The 23980-nt window shown below is 34.3% G+C and overlaps 1 protein-coding gene across 2 annotated transcripts in view; it reads left to right on the top strand.

Moving 5' to 3' along the window:
* The window catches only part of TAX1BP1 (Tax1 binding protein 1), an 82060-nt gene that overhangs the window by 32715 nt on the left and 25365 nt on the right, over window positions 1-23980 (top strand). The window contains exons 6-14 of one of the 2 annotated variants that reach the window (XM_057733612.1): window positions 1818-1966; window positions 2062-2152; window positions 7083-7268; window positions 12453-12677; window positions 13241-13387; window positions 13755-13878; window positions 15165-15268; window positions 18312-18437; window positions 19810-19881. In XM_057733612.1, coding sequence (XP_057589595.1) covers window positions 1818-1966; window positions 2062-2152; window positions 7083-7268; window positions 12453-12677; window positions 13241-13387; window positions 13755-13878; window positions 15165-15268; window positions 18312-18437; window positions 19810-19881 — 1224 coding nt within the window. Of the gene's footprint in view, window positions 1-1808; window positions 1967-2061; window positions 2153-7082; window positions 7269-12452; window positions 12678-13240; window positions 13388-13754; window positions 13879-15164; window positions 15269-18311; window positions 18438-19809; window positions 19882-23980 lie in introns of both variants that reach the window. The other variant, XM_057733611.1, reaches the window with a different exon arrangement.

Raw genomic sequence — 23980 nt, 5'->3', positions numbered from 1 at the left:
GTTTAGTTGGTTATGAATCTTTTGTAGTTATTCGCCTATACTTTTTTTTAGAATGCTATTTACCCACTATAGAACTTAATTAATTACAGAATCAGAAACTAGTTTTTGCCTCTGGGCAATCTAATCTTTTTCCTAGGAAGAAATACCTGGATTAAATCTGTAGCCTATTCACAGTGCCAAGAGAGCATTTGGTAAAAATAAAAATTGAAAAAAAAAAGTAAAAGACTATTTAGAAACCTCTTACTGTCCTTATAAATCAGCAAGACAAATACTGAAAATGTTTCAAATTTTAAAGACTCATTGGATAGTGACAGCAATTACAGCAGAGGGAGTAAACATTACCTGCTTTCTCTGTTGTTGTGTACAATTGAAATCAGAAAAGCATTTAGTTTTGCATAACAGTCTTTGGTTTATGTTGAAAATTCAGTGGGGCAAACAGTTGTTTTGAGCAAAAATAAAACCAGTAGGGTATATCTGATCACTATTGTGATAAGCTTCTTCTTTTTTTTTTGGCACACGGGATTAGTTGCTTCATGGTATGTGGGATCTTCCTGGAGCAGGGATTGAACCCATGTCCTCTGCATTGGCAGGCGAATTCTTAACCACTGCGCCACCTAGGAAGCCCTGTGATAAGCTTCTTAATGAATTATGTTGTTCTTAGATGCAACATAGTAATTTTCATATTCTAGCAAGATATTTAAAATAATATTCTACCTATAAGTAAAAAATTTGTTACTTTATGAAAATCAAAGTGGCTTATAAATACTTTATAACATTTGATACATTTAAATTGGCAGGATGGTGATTTTCTTTAGTTTTTGTTGCTGGGTTGATGGGTGGTACTTTTTTTTTTTTTGGCTGTGCCGCGTGGCATACAGGATCCTAGTTCCCTGACCAGGGATAGAACCTGTGACCCCTGCAATGGAAATGCGATGTCTTAACCATTGGAACACCTGGGAAGTCCCGGGTGGTACTTTCATTAGTAGGAAATTTAAAAATTAATTTTTAACACACACAGTTTGTCTTAATTTATCAGTTCTTTTGATGTATAGTTTCCCATAACTATGTGGAAACCTCCAGATGCACTGTTATATTTGAATCTCATAATTTTATAAACTAGGCAGAAAAGGCCTTATCTCCGTTTTACAGATTATAAAACAGGCTTAGGGAGAGGCTTGATCAGATTCTCATGTGTTACTTAATTGTCTTCATTGACGTGTTAACATTTTAAAAATTATCTGTTTAAAGTAGAATATTTTATTTTAAAATGAAATTTTATTCGTTGTGTTTACCGTCTCTTTTAGATTCGCTTCAGTGTCTCTAAATATTTGTTCTGGCCGCTGAGTCACAGTGGCAACAAGCATTAGGAACATGGCTTTAGGCATATATCTTAACTTAGTGCTTTGGTGTAATTATCAGTGGCACTTAGTGATTTATGCCAGAAGAAGTGGGTGTTAACTTTAGTATCATGAAATCTGTTTTGTCATTGGGGTAACACTGGAAAGTGAGATGTAAAAAGCCAAGTGACTAATCTTTAAAATTTTCCCTCACTTTTGTTGCCTGCCCTCTGGTGGAGAAGTTAGTGAAATCAGCAAATAGTGTGTGAAAAGTCCAGGAAAAAAAGTTAATAATTGTTTAATTTAGTATTTAAAAAGTTTAATGTATGTTACCATTTCAGGTTTAGTTTTTAGTGTTACAAACTTTGGAGGGGGACAAATGTGGAATTAAGTTTTTAAGAATAAATAGATTTCTTAGAAATATACAAATTTGTATTTCTAATTATGTTTCTGTGTTTCTCAAAATATGTTGTTTCTAAGGGTCTTATTGAAGTCTCACAAAGTTTAAAAATGGAAAATGAAGAATTTAAGAAGAGATACAGTGATGCTATATCCAAAGCTCTGCAGCTTGAGGAAGATATTGTATCGGTAACACATAAAGCAATCGAAAAAGAAACTGAATTAGACAGGTATTTCTGATGCTTTAAAAAAGTATCTTCGTGTTTTAAAAATGTTTTAAGAAAGTTGTTTTTGTCTTTGTTAATGTTATTTGATTTTAACTCAGTTTAAAGGACAAACTCAGAAAGGCACAATATGAAAGAGAAGAACTTGAATGTCAGTTGAAGACAGAAAAGGATGAGAAGGAACTTTATAAGGTAATTTATTCTTTACATTTTTATTAGTTATCTTTTGCTGTGTAACATATTACCCCAAAACTTAGTAGTCGGGGATTTGGGAGCAGCTTAGCTGAGTGGTTCTTGCTCAGGTCTCTTGTGTAGTTGTAGTCAGGATGTTGGCAAGGACTGCAGTCAGCTAAAGGCTCAATAGAACGGGAAGATCTGCTGTCAAAAGTGGCTCACTCACATGACTTTTGGCAGGAGGCCCTTCAGTTTCTTGGAGTGTGGCCTCTTCAGTGGCTGCTTGAATGTTCTCACAGTGTGTCAGCCAGCTTCCTTCACAGTGAGCTATACAAGGGAGAACAAGGACGAAGTCAGTGTGTTTTATGACCTGGTCTCCAAGTTGTACACTGATGCGTCTTCTTTATCTTATTAGAAGCAGCTCACTCCAACTGATACTTAAGGAGAGGGGAATTGGGCTCCATTTCTTTAAGAGAGGAGAATCAAAGGATTTGGGGATGTATTTTAAAACTATCTCTTGTACAATCCCTGGAAGTTAGTTTTCAGGGATTTAAATTGCTTGTGTTTTAGATACTTAGCAGGTAATGTATAATAAGACAAAGAATTTTAATGGTAACAAGATACCTGTTTGTCAGAATTATTTTCCCCTTTTAAGATTATATAAACCTTAAGGAGAGCATTAATTTATTTCAGTGATGATCATGTTTTAGAGTTTGCCTTTTTGAATAATCTTCAGAGACTGTCATTTTAAAAAAGATTCTATTGTTTTGAAGTTTTTCCTCCTTTCCCTTTTTTTTAATAAAAACTAACATTTATTGAATATTTATTAGGTACAAGAACCATACTAAATTATTTATCTGCATTACCTTTTTTTTAATCTCTTTATTGGAATATAATTGCTTTACACTGTTTTGCCAATTTTTGCTGTTCAGCAAAGTGAATCAGCTGTATTTATACATATATCCCTATATCCCCTCCCTCCCACGACTCCCTCCCACCCTCCCTATCCCAGTCCTCTAAGCCATCATCCATCATCGAGTTGATCTCCCTGTGTTATGCAGCAGCTTCCCACTAGCTATCTGTTTTACATTTGGTAGTGTATATGTGTCACTGCTACTCTCTGACTTTGTCCCAGCTTCCCCTTTGCCCCCACCCTGTGTCCTCAAGTCCGTTCTCTACATCTGCATCTTTATTCTTGCCCTGTCACTCCTTTCCTTTTTAAATGACGCTGAAGTAGGGTAGTGAGCCTTAGTTGTCATTAATGTTGTGGATGTATATTGGGACTTACTTATTTTAAGTGGCTCATAAGCAGTTCCAGATGAGGAATTTCAAGAACATTCTGAGTTAAGTCAGTATTGTTTGGATAGATTCAGTCTCTCTTTATTAGAAAGGGACAACGCTCATTTATATATCGGGTGGGCCAAAAAGCTCATTTGGGTTTTTGTGTAGCATCTTACAGAAAACCCCAAATGAACTTTTTGGTCAACCCAATATTATGGTATAAAAGATAAAACATACAACTCTGCATATATTCAGTATTTGAGGGTCTCAATTTGCACTAAGAAACTAGAATATGATTTATTGTATTGCCAATGTGTTTTTTCCTCCTTTAAAAAACAGCTGTTCACTTATTTATATCCATTGATAAGCCAGATACTTGGGTACCCAAGTATGAAATCTCAAATCTGTTCTGAGGATCACCTTTTTTTTTTCTTCCATTTTTGTGAGATATAATTGACATACGACCCTGTATGAGTTTATGGTGTACAGCATAATGATTTGACTTGTATACATCATGGAATGATTACCACAGTAAGTTTAGGGAATATTCATCATTTCATATAGATATAAAATAAAATATTTTTTTCCCTGTGATGAGAACTCTAAGGATTTATTCTCTTAATAACTTTCATATCAATATATAATATACAGCAGTGTTAATTTTAGTTGTCATGTGGTACATTACATCCCTAGTACTTATTTATATGTACCTTTTTACTTTCATCCAATCCCCCTCCCCCCTCAGGTTACCATACCACAAATCAGATCTCTTTTTTCATGAGTTTGTTTTTGAAGTTTAATTGACCTACACACAACTGTATTTAGTTCCAGGTGCACAACATAGTGATTTGATATTTCTATACATTTCAAAATGATCACCACAATAAGTCTAGTTACAACCTGTCACCATACAGAGGTATTACATAATTATTGACTGTATTCCCCATGCTGTACATTTCATACCTGTCACGGATTTTATTTTGTAACTGGAAATTTGTACCTCTCAATCTTCCTCACCTGTTTCTCTCATCCCCTCTCCCACCCAGCAGCCACCTGTTCTCTTCATCTACAACGTTGTCTTTTTTAGTTTGTTCTTTTGTTTCATTTTTTATGTTCCACGTGTAAGTGAAATAATACTGTATTTGTCTTTGTTTGACTTATTTCACTTAGCATAATACCATCTAGATCTGTCCATGTTGTTGCAGGTAGCAAGGTTTTTCTTTTTTATGGTGGACTAATATTTCTGTGTGTGTGTGTGTTTCTCCCAGAACAGGAAGGAAAATAGTGAAGACTCACTGGTGGATAATTTTATGATTTGACAGTGTTTGGCTTTTGAACAGGATTTTGTGAAAAAGGGCAGTAATACAGATATGTAGAGAAAGAATTGATACAGTTGGATACAGTGTTGGTGGTTTTTTTTTTTTTTTTTTTTTTTGCCAGCTACTTTCAAATGCAGTTTTTTAACATTATGAAGCATTTTTTAACTAAGTGAAAATTTGGCATCTATAATAATTTTTTATTTAATGTAACTTTGAATTTCAGTGATGATATTTCATTCAGTTTTGTGCCAGGAAAGGACTTGGGCATTATTTCTCTGTGGATAATTAAGTGCTTTCCATGTTGTTTCTCTGTTAGAACTGTGGGAGATAATAAGGTAGATAGAATGTCTGTTTTCAATTGTTTTAATTCAACAGTAAATAAAATGAATTCTTAAGGTATACTAGTTAGTATCAGAAAGAGTTTAGGAAGGTCCCAAGTAAACCATTGGTGCTTGAGAAGTGAAATGATAATTAGGATGACTTATTTTGGACAGAGGGAAACTTTTCCATGAAACTGTCACCTTTCCATCCTGCCTTTTCTCTCTTCTATGCTGAGAACAGTACTTCTGGTGTTTCATAGAGGGTTGACAAACACATTTTAGGGTAAATCCAGAATTTATTTTTCTTTTACTGCTCTAAATTACTTATTCCTTATATTCCTTTTTTTTTTTTTAAACTTTCTGCAAAGATTTTGTATGTTTCTGTTGTACACCTGAATGATGAGTCCTTTGCATAAGACTTGGGTGGGAGGAAGGGAAAGAATCAGGTGTCTTAGGGGTTTATTCTTTTACAGTGTGCTAATATCTCCTGTTTTCTATGAGAATTAGCAGTTGGGATCAAAGTTACTTTGAAATTTGCGTTTGGATACACTCTCCCCCAAATGAATGGTATTTCATTTATATGTATGCACTCCGAAAAATAGAAGTAAAACTTCCTTAGCGATTTTTGTTTTGTTTTTTGGTTTTTTTGGCAAGGAGATTCCACTTACCAAGTGTGATAAGACCTAGTATACTGTTAATCTCAGAAACATACTTTCTCTTCCAAATTGTTCACATGGGTAACCAAATAGTTTCCTTTGTCTCTGTCTTCTAACTCTTATTGGATCATGTGATTCATCCCTGCCCTAACAGAAGTTAGAGGGTTTGGTAAAAAATGCTTTCATGAGCTGATGATTATGAAAATTGGGTAATGCTTTTTTAAAAATTTTAATTAATTAATTAATTTTATTGGCTGTGTTGGGTCTTTTTTGCTGTGCGCAGGCTTTCTTTAGTTGCGGTGAGTGGGGGGGCTACTCTTTGTTGTGGTGCGCGGGCGCCTCATTGCCGTGGCTTCTCTTGTTGCAGAGCACAGGCTCTAGGTGCGTGGGCTTCAGTAGTTACAGCACATGGGCTCAATAGTTGTGGCTCATGGGCTCTAAAGTGCAGGCTCAATAGTTGTGGCACATGGGCTTAGTGCTCCGCGGCATGTGGGATCTTCCTGGAACAGGGATCGAACCTGTGTCTCCTGTATTGGCAGGCAGATTCTTAACCAGTGCCCCACCTAGGAAGCCCAATTGGGTAGTGCTTTTAAAGTGATGCTGCAAAGGTCTTGGCTGCTGCTACCTTTAGAGTATCTGGAGTTATATTCTATCCTTGTGAACAGGAATTAGTCTTCAGCATTCCATACATTTAAAAAGTAAAGTGCAAGAATTATGTTAATTCATTTTTCTTTGGTGCTCTTAACCAAAGCAAGATACTCTTCATAGTGGAAACCAGATACTTGTACTCTTTATAATTTCAGTTATGAAATTTGATTTGTATATATGCTATGAACAGCAGCACCCAAAATTCCTGGAAAAATCACTGTAGTTGGGTTAATCAACAAATATATTTTTAGGTACACAGGAAGTAAGTGACGTAGGATTTTTTTCATAAGCAAAAAATTGAATTGCTTAAAATGTTCTTGAATGTACTCCTTTAGTTTTCCAGAATCTGGTCATGCCTTTATATATGAATATGCCTGTAACATAATGTTTGCCCAAAAGAACAACTAAATTCATTTGTAATTTTAAAGAGAACTAACTTAAAATCATCAAAGGAAAAGACTTTAGAGATTAGGTAATATTAGAGCTTAGAATTAATCTCTGTGGAAAACTAAAACAACAACAACAAAACTCAGAAAAGCTGTGTTCTGCTCCCACAGACTTGGCTAGTCATTTGGCAGAATTTGGGTCTCCTGACTTCTCACCTAGTTGAGCCTTCCCTTCCCTTGATTGTATTTGGGTTAGAGATAAATAGTAATATTTTAAGCTTTGAGTAACTTAGGTTACAGAGTTAGACTATTCTTGACATTTTCAAGCACTGTTTCAGGTACATTTGAAGAATACAGAAATAGAAAATACCAAGCTTGTGTCAGAGGTCCAGACTTTAAAGAATTTAGATGGGAACAAAGAAAACATGATTGCTCATTTCAAAGAAGAGATTAGCAGACTGCAGTTCTGTTTGGCTGAAAAGGAGAATCTACAAAGGGCTTTCTTGCTTACAACCTCAAGTAAGGTAAGTACTTTTGCAATATGTATTTTAAGATTGTAAAGCATTATCTCTGTTAAATGTGTACAGTATGGCGATTTTTATTTTTAATCTTTCCTCCTCCAACTTCTTTTTTGGAAAAAGTTCAGAGTTGAAAGAACAGAAAAATTAATGCATATGTATCCTTAAATATTTTGCCATCTTTATCTTCCCCATTTATATGCCTTCCTCTCCCTGCCCCAGCCATTTGAAAGTCAGTTGCAAGCATTATGACATTTCACCCTAAATACTTTAGCATATCTCTCTTATCAACAAGTACATTCTTCTGTATAACCGTAATACCATTATGACACCTAAGAAATTTTATATTGATATGGTAATATTTGTGCTTGTATATAGTTGTATATAGTTTTAGTTCACACTAAATTGTCCCACATGTATTTTTGTATAACCTTTAAAATTTCTTGATCACAAGTAGTCAGAGATCACACATTAATGATGATTGTTGTGTTCTTGGTCTGCTCTGATCTAGAACAATGTTCCTATACCTTTTGTCTTTTATAACCTTGATATTTTTGAAGAATTCAGGCTTGTCTGAGAGAATATTCCATAATCTAGTTTTGTCTGTTGTTGCCTCATGACTAGATTCAGGTCAAACATTTTTGGCAAGAAAAGCAGTAGATGATGTTTTCTACATTTTGTTGCAGTCACATCAGAAGTCATATGATATTAATTCCATTCTTGCTGATGTTAGGTTTAATCATTTGTTCAGAGTTATGTCTGGTCTTCTCTTCATAATGTTGGTGCCTTTCCCTCTTTGTGATTATTGAGTTATTGTGTGATAATACTTTGAGATCATGTGAACATCCTACTCCCCAGTGCTCTTTGACAGTGTTTTTTATTCCTCGATGATCCTTACCTGCATCAGTTATTAAGTTAATGATTGCAAAATGGTGATTTAAAAAATTCTGTCATTCCTTTTATGTTTATTAGTAGGTATTCTTTTATAATGAGGCTGTTCCCTGTTGCCCTCTCTCCCTTTTTTAGATCATTATAGACTCCATGATTCTTTTTTGTTCAGTATATTATACATCATCATTGTTTTTCATATTCAAATTGTCTCATATTTAGCTAGGGGGGGATCTTTCCTGACCTGCTTTTGTGTCTTTCTGATATGTCCCCCTAATGCTTTGAATACTTTTCTTGTTTTGTGGTAGAACTGTGTATTATAGTTTTGGATCTGCCCCAGATCTGGTATTACCATTTCTTCAAAGACCCTAACTTTTTCCATTACAGAAGGGTGTTTTCTACCAAGAACTGGATCCTTTTGCTCCTTTGTACTTTAATTAGACAGACATTTTAGTCTTAAATTTATATTGATATCTCCAAATCAAATTCAGTACCTCCTAGGGCTCTTCCTCCATTCCATATTTATGTATTGCTTCTCCCAGTGTGAGAACCCTTGTTTCCAAAACATTTTATCTATTTATGTTTTCTGGCCAGCTGTGCACGCCAGTAGTTTCAGAATTCTTATGTCATTGCCACTTCCAAAAAATAAAATTAAGATCTCTTCCAACTCTTTTATCTTAGAATATATTTCACTAAGGATGTATAGAGTACCATGTTCAAAAGTTACTTGAATTAATTTTTTTAACATACTTATGAATTTGTAATACAGTTCAGTTTCTTGTTTCTTATTCTCCTCACCTTTTCCTTTATTTTTTTTGAATATGTAAAATGGTTGTATCATTCAGAAGTCAAAATGAAAAAACTATTCCTCCCTAAAAAACTCCTTTCTTACCTGTACCCGTAGGTAAACATTTTCATTAGTTTCCAGTTTATTATTCTTACGTTTGTTTTAGCAAAAATAAGCTCAGTGCATGTGTGTGTGTGCACACACACCCTTCTCTGTTCCCTTATTTCTTTAAAAAAAGTGCCATACTATTTATACTTTTTTTTCACTTTACTTGCTTTCATTGAACAATATAGACTGGAAATCATTCCCTAGCAGTTCATAGAGATCTTTCTAATATTTTTAAGTGGGTGTGTAATACTACATTGTGTAGATTTAGCTTGATTTATTTATTAACTTTTATGAATGGAGTATTGCATGTTTTTCAGTAGTTTGCTAATAAATATACTCAGGTATAATTAATGCAACACCTAAAACATCCGATGTGCACGATAATTTAGAATTAATGTTTAAGACCCAGGTTACTTTTTAGGGTATTGAAAGTAGCAGATGCAAATGGGAAGATGAAAAGTATGTTTGATTATTTATTTGTTATTTAATAAGATGATACTTCTGTGAGGAAAGCGTAGGTATAGAAATACCTGGAGAAAGTGACTCCTTATTGTTAAAAACTTTTTAAAAAATTATAAAAGCAATACAAAATCATGGTTATAAAAAAATTTGAGTAAAAATTTGAGTAGTATGTGAGGGTACAGGTAAAAGTAACCTTTATCATTTCCCAGATGTCATTATAGAATTTTTAATTTTCCTAGAAATCTGTGAATGTACATCTAATATTTATATTTTAGCAAAAATGAGAATATATAGTGTTAGCAAAACTTTTAAAAAATTTATGGCATGTCTAGACATCTTGCAGTATGAGTATACATACATATCTTCCTCATTCATTAGAACAGCATTGGTAGGGATTTCCCTGGCCGTCCAGTGGTTAGGACTCTGAGCTTCCATTGCTGGGGGACTGGAATTAAGATCCTGCAAGCTGCGTGACCAAAAAAAAAGCAAAAGAAAAAACCCCAGCTTTGTAGTGTCTCTCCTTTTATTTAACAGCTATGTAGTATGTAATTGTTTTTAGTTGTGTACAGTCATTACATATTATAAGCATGATGCAGTAAACATTCTTGTACAGGTATCTAGGTACATGTACAAACGTGTAGAATAAATTCCTCAAAGTGCAGTTGCCAGGTTGAATGTTTAAATTTTCATAGTTATTTTCAAATTGTCTTTCAAAAAAATTAATATATCAACAGTGTGTGACATATACTGCTGCTAGTAATTGTTGCATAGACTTTCATTGTGTGAAGAATATATCACAGTTTATTTATAATAAATTCTCATATTGTTTTTGATTTTTTGATTTTTTGATTTTTTAATAATTTTTCATAATCTTAATATTTTACTGGATCCCTGCAAAACAACCTATGTCCATACCCTTGAATAATTAGAAACTCATGAAAATAAAATTGATAGATCGAGTCATGCTTTTTTTTTTTTTTTTTTTTTTAATTAATTGGTTCAGTTGGGTCTTTGTTGCTGCTCATGGGCTTTCTCTAGTTTGGGCAAGCTGGGGCTACTCTTCATTGCAGTGTGCAGGCTTCTCCTTGTGGTGGCTTCTCTTATTGTGGAGCACAGGCTCTAGGCTTGAGGGCTTCAGTAGTTGTGGCACTCGGGCTCATTAGTTGTGGCACATGGGCTTAGTTGTTCTGTGGCACGTGGGATCTTCCCAGACCAGGGATCGAATCTGTGTCCCCTGCATTGGCAGGTGGATTCTTAAACCACTCTGCCACTAGGGAAGTCATAAGGTCCATGTGCTTTTTAAAGGTGTTGATGAGTGTTTCAAAAATCAGATAAAAATGCTTATACCACTTATAGATTATATGAGCCCACACGTTTGTAAATGTGCTAATTTTCCTAAACCATCCAAATATTAGAGTATTACTTTTTTTTTCCAATCTTTGTAAGTTTGAAAGAGGATGAATGGTACTTGTTTTCCCTTCTTTATTTGACTATTGATGAGTTGAATTTTTTTTTCTATGCATAATAAGCATTTATTTTAAAGAAATTTCGTGTTCATGACTTTCTCCAGATTTTTTTCATCTTTGGAATTTTTTTTCTTATGGTTTAAAATTTTTCCATTTCTTATTGATTAGGAAATATATATCACAGTATTATTACACATTTTTGAATACATTACAAATAATTTTCTTCTAGTTCACTTTTTTGCTATTTCCCTTCTGACATATAGAAACTGATAACATTGATATATATTAATGTTATACTTAGAAAGATTTTCTTTACCCCAGCATTATGTAAATAATTATTTACATTTCCTTCTAAGGAGCGAACAATTTAAAAACCAAGAATGGGTTGCATTTTTTCTGAGTTTACATTATGTCTAGTATAGAGATAAAATACGAATGTTGAATAAACTAGATTTATTGAGCTTATAATGTCTTTAATATATTTAATTAATTTTTTATTTACTGGCTGCATTGGGTCTTTGTTGCTTTGTTTCTGTACTTGTGGAGAGCGGAGGCTACTCTTTATTGCAGTGCACAGGCTTCTTATTGTGGTGGCTTCTCTTGTTGCGGAGCATGGGCTCTAGGTGCATGGGCTTCAGTAGATGCGGCACATGGGCTCAATGGTTGTGGCTCTCGGGCTCTAGAGCGCAGGCTCAATAGTTGTGGCGCATAGGCTTAGTTGCTCTGCAGCATGTGGGACCTTCCTGTCTAGGGCTCAAACCTGTGTCCCCTGCATTGGCAGGCGGATTCTTAACCACTGTGCCACCAGGGAAACCCTAATATCTTTAATATTAAAGGAAATAATTTTATCATGGCAGTTTTAACTTTTTAAAGATACTTTTAGGTTTTGGTAAGAAGTGCTAATTATTTTTCTTTTTGCCAGGGCCTCATGTTTGCTATTTGCATATCAGTATTTTGCTTTTAGAACTAAGTTCTAAATCTGTGCTGTGGTTTTCATAATGATATGTAATGGTATATTAATATTATATTGGATATGTTTTAGGGCAGATCATAGGAAACATTTTTATAACTAGAATTTTTGGAATTATAAAGAAGTTTTTGTAATTATTTTTATTGGTTATCATAAAATGAGGGTCAGTAGTTCTAGCTGGAAAGATTCTAGGGGGCAGAAGCTTCCATTTGAGTCTGTATTTAGCTAAGACTTTAAGCATTGGTTTTGTTGCCTGACATCCTGTACTTCAGTTTTGTCAAGTATATAGTGGTAGTAGAGATACCCAATGCATAGGGTTGTTATATGGGGATCTCTAAAACAAAGTCACATCTTAAATGTTTTATAGACTTACATACTTCATCTCATGAATAGGAAAGCAATATTTAATTTGAAATTTTAGATCTGTTGAAATAGAAATAGACATTGTTTCTGCTCTGTTTTTTGCACGAATGATTTAATTACAAATATATTTATCTGCCTTTCTTTAGGAAGATACAGTTTCTTTAAAGGAACAGCTTCGTAAAGCAGAGGAACAGGTTCAGGCAACTCGGCAAGAAGCTGTCTTTCTGGCTAAAGAACTTAGTGATGCTGTAAATGTGCGGGACAAGACAATGGCAGATCTACATACTACACGCTTGGAAAATGAGAAAGTAAAAAAGCAGTTAGCTGATGCAGTGGCAGAGCTTAAACTAAGTGCTGTGAAAAAAGACCAGGTAAATTGGGTTAATTTTGAATTTCCATTTTGATCAAAAATTCACTGTAAGCTTATGAAAGAGAATGAGTTATGTTAAAATAATTGAGGTCAGATTCCTGGTCACAGAATTTTAAATTTCCATTCATTTTGTTTAGTCATTGTAACTTCTTGGGCTGAAATTAATACAAGCTTTAAGAAAAACTTCTGTAAGCAAATTCCTAATGGTTCGTAAAAGCTGCCCTATTATTGTTAAACTTTCTAGTATGAGGTATATATTGCTTTGTTTGGAATTTCTTATTTACTAGCTGAATAAAATGGTATTATGGTTAACAGGGTAATGTTTGGTTCTCAGGAGGTAAATTACTGTTTTCTAGGGGGTTTTTTTGTTTTTAAAATGAACCTTAGTCCTAGGAATTTAAAGCTAGATTTATTAGGAGAGCTAATGTGACTCTGTAGCCAAAACTCCAAAACAAATAAAAATTGAGTCAGAAAAAAGTGAAAATAAAGTTGGACTTACTACTACCATAATGAGATATGAGATTTTTATGTTCCTCTTAGAGGAAGAGTTTATTTCTCTTTTAGGAAAAGACTGATACACTGGAACATGAACTGAGAAGAGAAGTTGAAGATCTGAAACTTCGTCTTCAGATGGCAGCAGATCATTATAAAGAAAAATTCAAGGAATGCCAGAGGCTCCAAAAACAAATAAATAAACTTTCAGACCAATCAGTAAGTATAATTGAATTCATCATAGTAAAATAATTCCTTTATCAATATTTTTGTTTACAAATCAAATTTATAATATTATATCCTTTGAATATTAGTTTCTCTCTGCTTGATTTCACATTATTGGCCTAATATTGTAGTGATAATTTTTTAAAAATTTGAAATTTTTATTTGTTGGAGAAATAAAATGTTCTCTTTTTGTAACATTTAGGTCAGTTAGTAAAGTGATGTGTGTAACTTTAGTCTTTGTTGACCTTTAAGACAGCAGCAGCAGCTTTGTGGACTTTTCAGGATTTATTTATATGATACAAGGTTACTGAAGGAGGGAAATGTAACTCATTTAACAATTGATAATTAACATTTTGAATAGGCTAATAACAATAGTGTCTTCACAAAGAAAATTGGGAGTCAGCAGAAAGTGAATGATGCCTCAATAAATACAGACCCAACTACTGCTGCCTCTACTCTTGATGAAAAGCCACCAGATCCTACAGGTAGAAATCTTTCAGACTTTTTGTATAAAGTGTCCTGCTGTGAAAAGTATTTATACTCATTCATACTGCCTGTTCCATGTTTAAGAATTTTAGGGAGCTTATAAAGTGTGGGATTGAGGGAAAGGGAGAGTATAGGTCTAAACGTAAGTCATGCGTGTGGTGAATATACAAAATGTGTGTGAACCCTAACATTTATAATGTTCACACTAGTTTATAATAATAAACTAGTATTTATCTTCATGAGCATGTTCACAAGTGTTAATTAAGTGAGCCGGTGTTTGTAAGTGCAAATGCTTATAGTATTTGGTTTATAGGAAAAGAATTTTTAATTGCTATTCCACTATGTGGAATTTTGAACCATTTATGGCACTTTAATTGTACAGTTCTGTGGGGGAAAACTTAAAAATCCCTTTAGTTCTATTCATGTTTCTCTGTGTCCTGCCTTTTTTTGTTTTTGTTTTGTTTTGTTTTTGCTTCTTTGGGTCTTTAGGGTACTTTCCTCATTAGTGTACCTGTTGGTGGATAAATTAAATATTTTATTTGTTTGATAACTTACAGAACAAATTAGCGAGACATAGTGAATATATAAACAACATGAAAATTAACTCTAGGTTTTCACTTGTCCTAGTTTGTTTTTTTTTTTTTACCTTATGTTAAAGATTTGTCAATAATGAAAATAAATACTGGAGTATGTAAAAAGTATATTTAATTGTGTAGTGTGTGGGGCAGTTGGTGTTTTAGACTTTTTAAATGTATTGTAAGTTTCCTATATATTAAATATTTAGATTCAGCTGCTGTAGAACAGGATCTGAATGGAACTGCTGCCTTCCGTTTCTATATATCCTCTGTAGTACTAAGAAAGGTATTAGTTATATTGACTTAATAAAGACTTAAGTGAATAGTAGTGAAGGACTAGAAAAATGATTTAAAATGTATTTTCAAAGAGTATATATATCCTATCTGTTAAGTAGATAGAGAACAATTTTTGTGCCATTTTAGAACTATTTTTAGCTAGTTAAAAAAACCTGATTTTTTCATTATTGAATGTGAATTTGGTTCTGGCCAAACTGACATTTAAAAAAATTCTCGTCTAATGTTTATATTGTCCTTCTTTATTTAGTATATGAATAGATGTTTTTGAAAGATGTTTTAAAATAGATGTTTCTCCCCTTTAGTATTCCATTTATTATATTTCACAGTATACTGACCCTCAAGTTATTCTGACCAGGAAGATAATATAAGGAGCAGAATAATTTTTGATAATCTTATTTTCTGCCTTGTTATAGCTGAGACAGATTTTGAAAATCTAACTAAGGGACAGTTCTCTGAAATGACCAAAGAAATTGCTGACAAAACAGAAAAGTATAATAAATGTAAACAACTTTTGCAGGTAAGCTAGCTCCCTTGTAAGGGAAAGATCTATCAAATGTAATGGCTTAGCTTATCTTTATTGTTTTGATTGATGGATATCCCAGGGTTTCTTTTTTATACCCATATACTGATATTTAGTTTCACTTTTGAGATAATAAGTGGGGGTTGTTCTGTATACCTTTTCATATAGGCATGTGTATAAAATCATGATCCTTGGGAATTCCCAGGTGGTCCAGTGGTTAGGACTCAGTGCTTTCACTGCCGTGGACCTGGGTTCCATCCCTGTTCGGGGAACTAAGATCCCACAAGCTGCATTGGGGTGGGATGGGGGTGGGGATCATGATCCTAAAATTGTTCTCTGTTCCCACAATGTCCTTCTCTTGGGCAAGTGATTAATTGAAGTTGGGGTTGGATATTGTCTGTCTTCTTCTTATAAGGATACATGAAAAATGTTTGAACTGCATGAAAGGAAGTACTCTTTTTTGCACTTACTGTAATAATAGCAAAGACTGTCACCACATCCTAAAGTGACTAGATTTGTAAAGTGGAAAAAAGGAATGTTATCCAAATGAGTGGTTGCCTTTACGATAGTATTTATTTTGATTATATTAAACTGTATTATTCAAACATTTAAGTTTTGCAACTTCCTAGTAGTGTTCACTCTTGGAGTAAAGGACAAAGGGAAATGCTTTCTCATTTGTACCTGATTTGGGGAAGAGAGGAGAAGGTGTTTTGTGTTCAGTTAAATATGTGTTTGTGTGTGTGTTTGTCTCTGTTCATGTGGAGGGGAGAGGAATAATTTTTAGAGCCATAGGATGAAGTTCATATATTAGCTCAATGTTACTATAGTAATTAACTTGGAATACTTTATATGTGTCTTAATATTAGTTTAATGTAATCCTTTAATCAGACTTTAAACTGAACATTTTTGTTGCTTCAGGAGATCCTTCTGTAGAGGGTTGATTAGAACAATTTTACCCTTGAGGTCAAAGTAGTTGTTTATAAGGGACTAAACTATTTTTCAGTAAGTATAAAACAATTTTGGATGAATATTTTTTAAAAATCTCATTATATAGTATTATTGAAAGGAAGATGGAATGTTCTTTCAAGGTAAAAACTTCCTCAAGGTTTGCTTTTGTTTTGTTTTGTTTTTTAACAACTGTGCTATATAGTACAGTGAAATTCAGTAAACTGCTTTTATTTAAGGTCTGTAGTTTGTTCAGTTTTGCTATATATATAGTTGTGGAACTATCGCAATGTCAAGCCAACGCACATTTCCGTTACCCCATTAGCTTTTTTGTACCCATTTGCAGTTCACCCTCCCTCTCTCCCGATTCCTGGGAAACCATTGGCTTGCTTTCTGCCACTATACATTAGCCTGCCTTTTGTACAGTTTCTATAAATGGAATCATATGGTGTGCTCTTCTTTTCCTGTCCCCTTTCGGCACAGTTATTATGAGGTTTATTTTTGTTGTTGCTTGTTATTGGTAGTTCATTCGTTTTTATTGTGAGAGTTAGTCTTTTGCCATTTAAAAAATAGGGTTCATCTTATTATTGAGTTGTAAGTGTTCTTTATTCCAGATACAAGTCCTTTATCTGATGTGTGTGGTGAATATTTTCTCCCAGTCTGTGACTTACCTTTTTTATTCTCTTAATGGTGTTTTTAGAAAAAGTTTTAGTTTTGTTGAAGTACAAATTACCAATTTATTCTTTATGTGTTGTTCTTTTTATGATGTAAGAAAAAATTTAGTAATCCAACTTGTAATGTTTTTTCTTGTTTTCTAGAAATTTTGTAGTCTTAGATTCTTTTAGGCCTGTTAACCATTTTAAGTTTTTTTATAGTAAGGATATTCAGTTGATCCAGCATTATTTGTTAAAAAGACTTTTTTTCCATTGAATTTCTCAAAACATAAAGCATATTTTTTTTTTAACTATTAAAATTTTTTTTATTGTCCGTACTGCACGTCCTGTGGGATCTTAGTTCCCTGACCAGGGATTGAACTCGTGCCCCCTGCAGTGGAAGCATGGAACCCTACCAGTGGGCCGCCAGGGAATTCCCAGCATAAAGCATATTTAAAATTTTTTTCCTTGAGCAAAACATTCAAAATGAAATTGGCCAATTTACCTTTTCGTCATTTTTTTGGATGGAGTGGGGAGAGTGCCATACGGCATGTGGGATCTTGGTTTCCTGACCAGGGATCGAATGAACCCTTGCCCTCTGCAGTGGAAATGCAGAATCTTGACCACTGGACTGTCAGTGAAGTCCCTCGTCATGTTGTAAAACTCCTTCCTTTTAACATTCTGGATTGTAGAGAAGAGCGGTATATAAGAAATCCATCTAGAGATTATCTTGCTCAGGTAATCCCAGAGTTTTAATTATTAATATCTGGAAACAGTGGCATTATATGTGATTTTTATTACCTCCTTTGCAAAAAAGGTAATTGTGAAATCTTATGGCATTATAGAAATAATAAAGGTGGTAAAAAAAAAAAAAGTACCATTATGGTCTCGATCACCAGATATAAGGGCTATTAATATTTTGGTTTATGGAATTCCCTGGTTGTCCAGTGGTTAGGACTCCAAGCTTTCACCAATGAGGGCCTAGGTTCAATCCCTGGTAGGGAACTAAGATCCCACAAGCTGCGTGGTGCGGCCAAAAAAAAAAAACCAAAAAAAACCAAAATAATTTTTCTTTTTTTATGTTTTTCTACATATACTGTTGATATATGGACATCATATAAAACTGTGTTACACAGATTTTAAAGCAAAAAATGGGATTATACTATATATTTTGTTTTTGCAACTTGATATTTTCATTTAATGTATCTTGGCATTTTTCCTTAGTTTGTAGATCACTTTGTTCTTTTTCAGTGAGTTTATTCTGTTCCATTGTATAGCTATAAAATGATTTATCCAATTTCTACTGACAACATTTTGGTTATTTCAATTTCTATACCTTTGCAACAGTATTATATAATACATATTCAGCACAAGTGTGTTTGTATAGATATTGGCTGTATGTGGATTTAAAATCTTTCGGTAATTATACTAATTTCATTTAGGATGAGAAAACAAAATGCATTAAATATGCTGATGAACTTGCAAAAATGGAGCTGAAGTGGAAAGAACAAGTGAAAATTGCTGAAAATGTAAAACTAGAACTTGCTGAAGTAGAGGACAATTACAAAGTAAGTTTACTCTTCGTATAACTTGAGGCATAATACCTGATACTTTTGAAAATGTGCTGTCTATAATTGTGTCAATCTAATGTTAAGTTTAAACATGAGTAATTGGGATACTGTTTTCGTGTGTAGATAAAAATGTTCTGTGTATTAGTTACACTGACTAAAGTTCATTAACCATGAACTGAGAAAATGGATCCCCATTATGCATTGCGGTTGTGGCTTTCATTTTGCGGATTCAGATGGTTATTAAAATTGTATCTTTAAATCACGTTCAGTAAAAGGTGAGTGGTGATCATTTCATAATCCTTGTTCACTTAAATATGAATGTGTTTGTAAAATTATTCTAGGGCCTTGGTGTTTTTGGGGGGGGGGGGGAATGAAATAAGATAGCATCAGTAATTTTAAAAATTTATGTAAAGGTTTTAAAATTTATCACCAAAATGTGTTACTTGTGATCCTAAATGAAATACTGCAGAGTAAGCAATACAGTCTTAGTTAATGGAAATTATTTTTGCCAATGTAACACTGGGCAACAAACAAGCCCGAATGGTAAATGATATTTGTAAAAATGTTAGAGAAGGAAATTAGTAGGCTGGGGCTTCCCTGGTAGTGCAGTGGTTAAGAATCCACCTGCGAATGCAGGGTACATGGGTTCGAGCCCTGGTCCGGGAAGATCCCACATGCTGCAGAGCAACTAAGCCCACATACTGCAACTACTGAGCCTGAGCTCTAGAGCCCATGAGCCACAACTGTTGAGCCCACGTGTCACAACTACTGAAGCCTGTGCGCAACAAGAGAAGCCTACCCACCAGAAAGAAGTGTAGCCCCCTCTCGCCACCACTAGAGAAAGCCTGCGCAGCAGCAGTGAAGACCCAACACAGCCAATAAATAAGTAAATTTTTTTTAAAAAAGTAGAAAAGTAGGTTTGGGATATTTTGCCCTTATAATGCAGAAAGACAGCAGTGAAAACATGTTTACCCGTCAATTAAAAAGGCAGCTTTGGATCTTGGGAAAGAAAGAGTGTGGCACATAAGTTAATATTTGTGACTTATTCATATGAGCATGATAGTTGAAGGAAGAGAGGAAAGGGAATTTTCAGAGACTGTAGAGAGAAGAAGCCAAAGAAGAAACTTTGGAGAATACCTTTATGTGTAATTGTGTTGGTGCAGTTTCACATAAACCAGGGGATAAGTTTTAAGAGTAAGGAAAGTTCATAATAATGACGAGTAATTCAGAGATGTCAAAGAATAAGAACCAAGGAAAATACATGGATATGGTAATAGGAATTATTTTGATAGAATGGTATAAACTAACTCTTGAAGGATAAGGAGAGAGTAGATAATGAAAATTAATAATAGTTTCTTTCTCTCTTCAGCTTCAGTTGGCAGAGAAAGACAAGGAGATAAATGGTCTAACTTCGTATGTGGAAAACCTCTCCAGGGAGAAGGTATTGAACAACGTACTTAAAAAAAAGTTTCATAATGACAGTGAATGATAATACAGCTTTATGAAGGGACACACATTTTACAGTTATGTGAGGGTGCTTTTTTTAAAAAAGTTAAATGAATAAAGAAAAGACCAACAGATGTTAAGACTTCTGGGTGGAAAACGTTTTTAGTTAAATAATATTTTAAAATATGTTATTTTGATAGTAGAAATGTTTAAGTGTTGAAACTTAGTTTGATTTTTGTTACATAGTTTGTATTTAACAAAGAAATTTTACAGTGTTCAAATTTAGGAGAACAGTAAACAAATTTAAAATTATACCTAATGTATTTATCTGATTTTCTTTTGTAATAGGAAACATTTTAGTTGTTTAATGATTTGTAGCATAAACTAACATTCAGACAGTGCATACATTTATAATATAAAATATGCTGTAGTGCAGTATTTCTCACAGTATGGTCTGGTCCCCATCCCCTTAAAAGGTCTACAAAGATAAAACAGTTTTCGTGATATTACAATATTTGCTTTTTTCCTTACTGTGTTACATTTGCACTGTTGGTGTAAAAGCAATGGTGGGAGAACTTCCGGTGTACTAGTATTGAATCAAGGCAGTGGCACCAAACTGTACCAGTAGTTACTGTATTCATCCTAACCATGCATTCACAGTTTAAAAAAAACAAAAAGCCAGTTTCACTGAAGATGATGAAATAGTAAAATATTAATTTTATTGAAGCTTGACCCTGGGGTACATGTGTTTTTAATATTCTGTGTGATGAAATGGATATTATCTCCAAAAGTACTCTTGCCTAATGAAGTAAAATGGCATTAAAGTACCTTTAAAGGTAAAGAACTGTATGATTGAGTTCTAAGCTGAGCTAGCCTCTTTTTTCGTGGCATATCGTTTCTGTTTTAAACAATGACTAATAGAAAGAATTTGGTTATTCATACTAGGGTATTTGGCACATAGGGAATTGAGCCTGTTACTTTAAGGAAAAACAGTTGATAGTATTTGTTGCCAATGATAAAATTCAAGCTTTTAAGTAAAAACTAGAATTTTGGAAATTTTGTATCTACTACTATGAGCTTGATACTTCCCAGCTCCTATAGACTTTTCTAAAGAGATGGATGGTAATACTAAGACTGTGATTTAAAAAAAATGTTTCGTGAATGTGTCAGCATTTGGAAGATGTACAGAACTGAGGGAAACAATCAGTAGTTTTCCAAATAACCAGTGATGATACTAAAAATCATGCATGGTAAAAGAACTATTCAGAGTGCTAAATTGATCTCAAGGTTGGATGGCATTACTGTGATAGTTAAAAAATTGTGATTTTTTTCAACTTCATCACTTCCTCCTTATTTGTCCCTTGGCATTTTAGTATAAGGAAGAACCTTCCTTTGTCCTCATTTATGTTCCAGCAACAATTATCTGACAGCAACTGGGTACACTACAATTCAGTTCAGTTCTGATACCAACTATACCCAGAGTTAGTGCAGATACAAATTAAGGGCTCAGCTTCCAGATCTCCCCTTCACACCCCCCCCCCCAATATTTTGCTAGAATAATTCACAGAACTCAGGAAAGCACTATATTTATGATTATATTTTATTATAAAGCTTATTATAAAGGGTACAACTCAGGAACAGCCAAATGGAAAAGTTGCATAGGGCAGGGTGGGGGTGCTTCATAGCTTCCATGCCCTCTCCAGGGACCACACCCTCCTAGCACATTGACATGTTCACCATCTGAAGCTTTCCAGACCTTGCTTAATTAAGAGTTTTAATATGGGGTCTCAGTACATAGGCACAATTGATTAAATCATTGGCCAAGTGGCTTAACTCAATTTCCACCCTCCTTCCCATCCCCTGTAGGTGTCGGGGTGGTTGGTGGTGCTAAAATTAATCACATGCTTAGTGTTTCTGGTGACCAGCTGCTTCCTTACCGATTTGAGGGCCAACCAGGAGTCACCTTGTTAGCATAAATCAAGTAAGGTCTAAAGGGGCTTGTTATCAATGACAAAAGACATTTCTATCATTTAGGAATTTCCAGAAGTTTTAGAAGATCTGTTCCAGGAACTGGGGACAAGACCAAAAATATTTTTCATATCATAGTGTATATGTATGTATGTATGTACAGTCATCCCTTCGTATCCTTGGGATTGGTTCCAGGACCCCCTCCAAGGATGCTGTAGTCACTTAAAAAATGGTGTAGTACCATAGGCCCTGAGTATCCATGGGTTCTGCATTGGCTGGCTTTGCATTGGCAGATGTGGAGGGCCAACTGTAATTTTTTTTTTTTTAACGAACTTTTATTGAGATACAGTTAACAGACAATAAACAGCATATATTTAGAGTGTACAATTTGGTATCCCAATCTCCCAATTCATTTCCCCCCAACCCTCCCCACTTTCCCCACTTGGTGTCCATGTTTGTTCTCTACATCTGTGTTTCTATTTCTGCCTTGCAAACCGGTTGATTTGTACCATGTTTCTATAGTCCACGTATATGTGTTAATATACGATATTTGTTTTCCTCTTTCTGACTCATTTCACTCTGTATGACAGTCTCTAGGTCCATCCATGTCTCTACAAATGTCCCAGTTTGTCTACTAACTTTGGGTTTTGTTTACTCTTCTTTCTCTAGTTTCTTTAGGTGTAAGGTTAGATTGTTTATTTGGGATGTTTCTTGTTTCTTGAGGTAGGATTGTATCTCTGTAAACTTCCCTCTTAGAACTGCCTTTGCTGCATCCCATAGGTTTTGGATCGTTGTGTTTTCATTGTCATTTGTCTCTAGGTATTTTTTGATTTCCTCTTTGATTTCTTTAGTGACCTCTTGGTTATTTAGTAGCGTATTGTTTAGCCTCCATGTGTTTGTGTTTTTTACAATTTTTTTTCCAGTAATTGATTTCTCATCTCATAGTGTTGTGGTCAGAAAAGATGCTCGATGTGATTTCAATTTTCTTGAATTTAGCAACGCTTGATTTATGACCCAAAATGTGATCTCTCCTGGAGAATGTTCCATGTACACTTGAGAAGAACATGTAATCTGCTGTTTTTGGATGTAATGTCCTATAGATATCTATTAAATCAAGCTGGTTTATTGTGTCATTTAAAGCTTGTGTTTCCTTATTAATTTTCTGTGTGGGTGATCTGTCCATTGGTGTAAGTGAGGTGTTAACATCCCCCACTATGATTGTGTCACTCTCAGTTTCCTCTTTCATAGTTGTTAGCATTTGCCTTATGTATTGAGGTGCTCCTATATTGGGTGCATATATATTTATAATTGTTATCTCTTCTTCTTGGATTGATCTCTTGATCTTTATGTAATGTCCTTTCTGGTCTCTTGTAACATTTTTTATTTTAAAGTCTATTTTGTCTGATATGAGTATTGCTACTTCAGCTTTCTTTTGATTTCCATTTGCAAGAAATATCTTTTTCCATCCCCTCACTTTCAGTCTGTATGTGTCCCTAGGTCTGAAGTGAGACAGCATATATATGGGTCTTGTTTTTGTATCCATTCAGCCAGTCTGCGTCTTTTGGTTGGTGGATTTAGTCCATTTACATTCAAGGTGATTATCAATATGTATGTTCCTATTACCATTTTCTTAATTGTTTTGTTTTTGTAGGTCCTTTTCATCTGTTTCCTGCTTAAAGAAGTTCCTTTAGCATTTGTTGTAGGGCTGGTTTGGTGGTGCTGAATTCTCTTAGCTGTTGCTTGTCTGTAAAGCTTTTGATTTCTCCATCGAATCTGAATGAGATCCTTGCTGGGTAGAGTATTCTTGGTTGTAGGTACTCCCCTTTCATCACTTTAAATATATCATGCCACTCCCTTCTGGCTTGCAGAGTTTCTGCTGAGAAATCAGCTGTTAACCTTATGGGAGTTCCCTTGTATGTTATTTGTCGTTTTTCCCTTGTTGCTTTCAATAACTTTTCTCTGTCTTTAATTTTTGTCCATTTGACTACTATATGTCTTGGCGTGTTTCTCCTTGGGTTTATCCTGCCTGGGACTCTCTGCACTTCCTGGACTTGGGTAGCTATTTCCTCTCCCATGTTAGGGAAGTTTTCAACTAGAATCTCTTCCAGTATTTTCTCACGTCCTTT

The sequence above is a fragment of the Hippopotamus amphibius genome, chromosome 4 (assembly GCF_030028045.1).
Source record: "Hippopotamus amphibius kiboko isolate mHipAmp2 chromosome 4, mHipAmp2.hap2, whole genome shotgun sequence".
Taxonomy (NCBI): domain Eukaryota; kingdom Metazoa; phylum Chordata; class Mammalia; order Artiodactyla; family Hippopotamidae; genus Hippopotamus; species Hippopotamus amphibius.
The sequence above is the reverse complement of the archived record's forward strand: the minus strand, read 5'-3'. Positions and strand labels throughout refer to the sequence as shown.